General features: G+C 53.1%; 1 protein-coding gene across 1 annotated transcript; it reads right to left on the bottom strand.

Moving 5' to 3' along the window:
* Positions 1–753: 753 nt before the first annotated feature.
* LOC126523479 (uncharacterized) lies at positions 754–1,134 on the bottom strand. Its single transcript, XM_072289012.1, has one exon. It carries the CDS (start codon positions 1,132–1,134, stop codon positions 754–756), a length of 381 nt encoding a protein of 126 aa, XP_072145113.1.
* Between the last annotated feature and the right edge of the window lie 2,445 nt (positions 1,135–3,579).

Below are 3,579 nucleotides of genomic sequence, written 5' to 3'. Positions count from 1 at the left end.
GCAGCGGCGGCTGAATGCATCCGCCGACGCGTTATATGCGCGGGCGTCTGCTAGCGAGCGTTATCGCGGGCCTCCGAGACGGTGATAGATGCCATGCTCATCTCAGAGGCCGCAGCACGTGATTGCAAGTTGCAGGCGTTCGCCATGAGAGGCGCTCGTTGCCTTTTCGCGGAGGAGAGAAGAGAGAGAGGGCCTGGTACCGAGCTACCGGACAACCACAGAGTTTCCTACAAAAATTTTTGTAGGAAACTCTATGGCTCTAGCTATCTATACTCTATAGCTGTACTAGCGGTATGCTAGCGTCATAGAGTTATTGTAAAAAAACTCTATGGCAAGTGGTTCCCACTTTTTCGGGCCAGGTTTTCATCTAGAGTTGGTTAAATTACCTCTATGGTTCCTGCAGTCAAACTAAACAAACAATTAGTACAATTTCTGGTTAGAAACACTTTATTGAAACTTTTATGTTATCCCACACTCTTTATCAGTCTGCCTGAACAAACCGGTAACAAGAAAATAAAGGCAAGAGTGACTAGCTAAATGAAAAAAAGAAAGAAAAAGGAAGAAGAACAGTGACATTTGGAAGACTGCCTTTACAGGGCTCAGTTTGGCTGAGGTCGGGCACGGACGAGCCCCATAAGCCTCCTGACAAGCGCGTCCACGTCGACAATGGACCCCGGCGCAGGTGGGGTATGCTGATCCTGGACGGCCCAGAACTGGCTGGCCTTGGCAGGCTGGGTTGGGGCGGCCCGGGGGTCAACGGCCCTGGTCTGATGGGTTGATGGGGCCACTGCTGTTGCTGGTACACGGGCCCACGTCCCATTGTTCCTCTGGCTCCGGAACAAACGCCTTTGCCCCACCCGGTACCGGAATGTCAAAGGGTGGGTCCAGCTCGTCCCTTGTCGCTGTGCAGAAAGTAGATGATCGGTCTGGGCAGTTGGCCAGGTGCATCTGGTAGTCCGCGGCGTTCGCGGGCGCCATGTGATCAGTGGTGAAAGGGCAAGGCTTAAGTCGGCACCGGGTGTGTTCCCTGCGGCACTTCGTGATGTGTATGTTGAGCCTTCCTCTTTTCACTTTGTGGGAAGGGTTGTAGGGGCACTTCACCAGGTCATCTAGCACGCCGTTGTACGTGGCCATCGTGCGACGCGCGAGCAGAAGCGTTTTAACGGGTTCAGGCACGCAGGGGCGCAGGCAGCTGCATATGGCCGCGTCCGGTGCGCTCGCCATACACGTTGGCCAATGACGTGCGGCCACTTATGCAAACCAGAGCGGCAAGAGTACAACCGCAGTAACGCACCAAAGCACGCGCTCTCGGACTGATAGTGATACTAAACACTGGAAAAGAAAATAATTACGAGGTCAAATTTTATCCCATCTTTACGAGCTTCGCATTGCACTTGATCGTTCTTTCGATCAATACAACTCGCAAAGTTCATTTGCAACACGCATGCTGCCTGTATTGCTAGCGGACGCTCGTCGATATCCAAATTTCTTCACATTCATTTCCTTAAAAAAAGAAGGAAATAAAAGTTATGCAGCCAAGCAAGCAGCTACAACTTCATTATTCAAAAAGCTGATTTTTTTCCAACATTGTGCGTAACAGTGTTAATTCAAACACCTAATGACCAAATAAATTTTTTTTATATATGTGGCAATAACCTCTTCAGACACCAATTAATCCTGTCCATAGGGAACTGATACGTTCTTAAAACAGTTGCACCTTTTCGGGTGTATATTTGCCCCACGACGATAATCACCTGGCTTGCGTTTCCTTTCTTGAAAACGCTTCGCTCGCTACTCTCCTGTCGAGAATGCGCTATGTCACGGTGATACCTCCGGTGATAAAACATAATTTTGTTACGCGAAAACTCAAAAGGAATCCATTTTTTCTGCGTTTCACCATTCATAGACCGGCCACGGCGTCCGCCATTTGCGCGCGCCGGCACCCGAGGGTTTTGGGGGCCACGGAGCGGCGCGCCCGGTTCCTTGCAATACCTCCAGATGGCGTTCGCCTCCGCCGCATCGCGGGCAGTGCAAGAAGCCGCGTTTCTTCCAGAGAACTCGCCTTCGTGCATAGCGTTTCCCGGTAAACATTACGATTACACACGCTCTAGTTGCCGGGAAGCGTGAGAAGCAGTCAGGGATCTTTGAATGCTATCGGCATTCCACTTGTAAAGGGCCCCTGACCAGGTCAGGCCATTTTGAGCTGACAAGCGCAGAGCATACATTGCGTGATAACGATCGTGTCTGCAAAGTATTACATCGCTACTCGCCGCGGAAAGATTTGAAATTTCAAACTGAACGCCGTTGTTTCTTCTCCTCGCGACCGCCGCGCTCCAAGCCGGAGGATGACGTACTCGCGTCCCTACACCTACGTACTCGAGCCCGCAGTGTGACGTGGCTCGTGGTGACACGCCACTTCGAGAATTATTCAAGGCACATCTGTTATTTGTGTGATCTATTGCTTGAATTGACGAATTGAAGTTTAGAGAAATAATAAAACACACAAACGGAATGTCTGTGTGCTTTTTTTGCTTCACTTCGCACCGAAGCTAGAGAGACGTATGCTCCGTCTGCTTGTTCCCACGGTCGTGCGGTCACGTGCGCAGGTACCGAAACTGCCATTTTCTAGTGTTCTAGCGCGTGCTCATGCTCTGCGATCCGCTTGTGCTGCATCAGTATTCGTGTAGCACTTATTTATACCGCTAGTCATGTGTCCTTGTGCACAGCGCGCAAAATCTTGCGCTGCGCGAAACGATAACAGCTCGCGCGCAACGCCGCCAGCGGATAAACCAGCGGAAGTGCGCATAGCACAAAAATAAATTGGAGGCTTATCAAGGTTAAGCCCAGTGGATGCTTCGCATCCACTGGGCTTAACCTTAGGGTATCCTTAGCGTTTGGAGGCATCTTGACCCCATACACGCCCGGTGCAAAGACGCTGGCGCGGTTGCGGGCACAGAGACTGACGCGACGGCGGGCGCGCGCCGCTTCATCCCTCGCGTGACGTCACATATCACGTGATGCAGCGATGGTGGCGCCGCCGCCGCGTCGCGCGCGACGGCGCGAACCGAAGCGTGGAGGCCTCCGCCGGGCGACGTCCGACGGCGCGATATGAGGCCCCATGTGCAGCCGGTGTGACGTCATCACGTGACGTCATGTCACGTGACCTACTTGAAGGTCAATGGTGGCTACCGCCGGGAGGCGACCGACGGCGCGATACGAGGCCCCATCTGCAGCCGGTGTGACGTCATCACGTGACGTCATGTCACGTGACCTACTTGAAGGTCAATGGTGGCCACCGCCGGGCGTCGCGCGAAGGCCCGAAACCTACGTTAATATGCTTCGCATAAAAAAGAAAAGGAAAAAGCGAGGAGAAAAAAATTGGAGGACGCTTAAGCTTCGCCTTCAAGAGTGGAACGCGACAGCGTTCCCGACGACCCGCCAAGGGGTGTAAGACAATGGGCTACGGCGCAGCGATCACTTACGAGGCGCCCCGCATCGGACGCGGTGAGCGTCGAGCAACGGAGCGTTCGGCACGGCAACGAAACGTGCGCCTGAGCAAGCGGAACGAACCAAAGAACT

Source organism: Dermacentor andersoni, chromosome 6 (genome assembly GCF_023375885.2).
Source record: "Dermacentor andersoni chromosome 6, qqDerAnde1_hic_scaffold, whole genome shotgun sequence".
Taxonomy (NCBI): Eukaryota; Metazoa; Arthropoda; class Arachnida; order Ixodida; family Ixodidae; genus Dermacentor; species Dermacentor andersoni.
The sequence above is the reverse complement of the archived record's forward strand: the minus strand, read 5'-3'. Positions and strand labels throughout refer to the sequence as shown.

What these genes read in the sequence shown, in the direction of transcription:
- LOC126523479 (XM_072289012.1), bottom strand. Translation starts at nt 1,134, where the DNA reads ATGGCCACGTACAACGGCGTGCTAGATGACCTGGTGAAGTGCCCCTAC.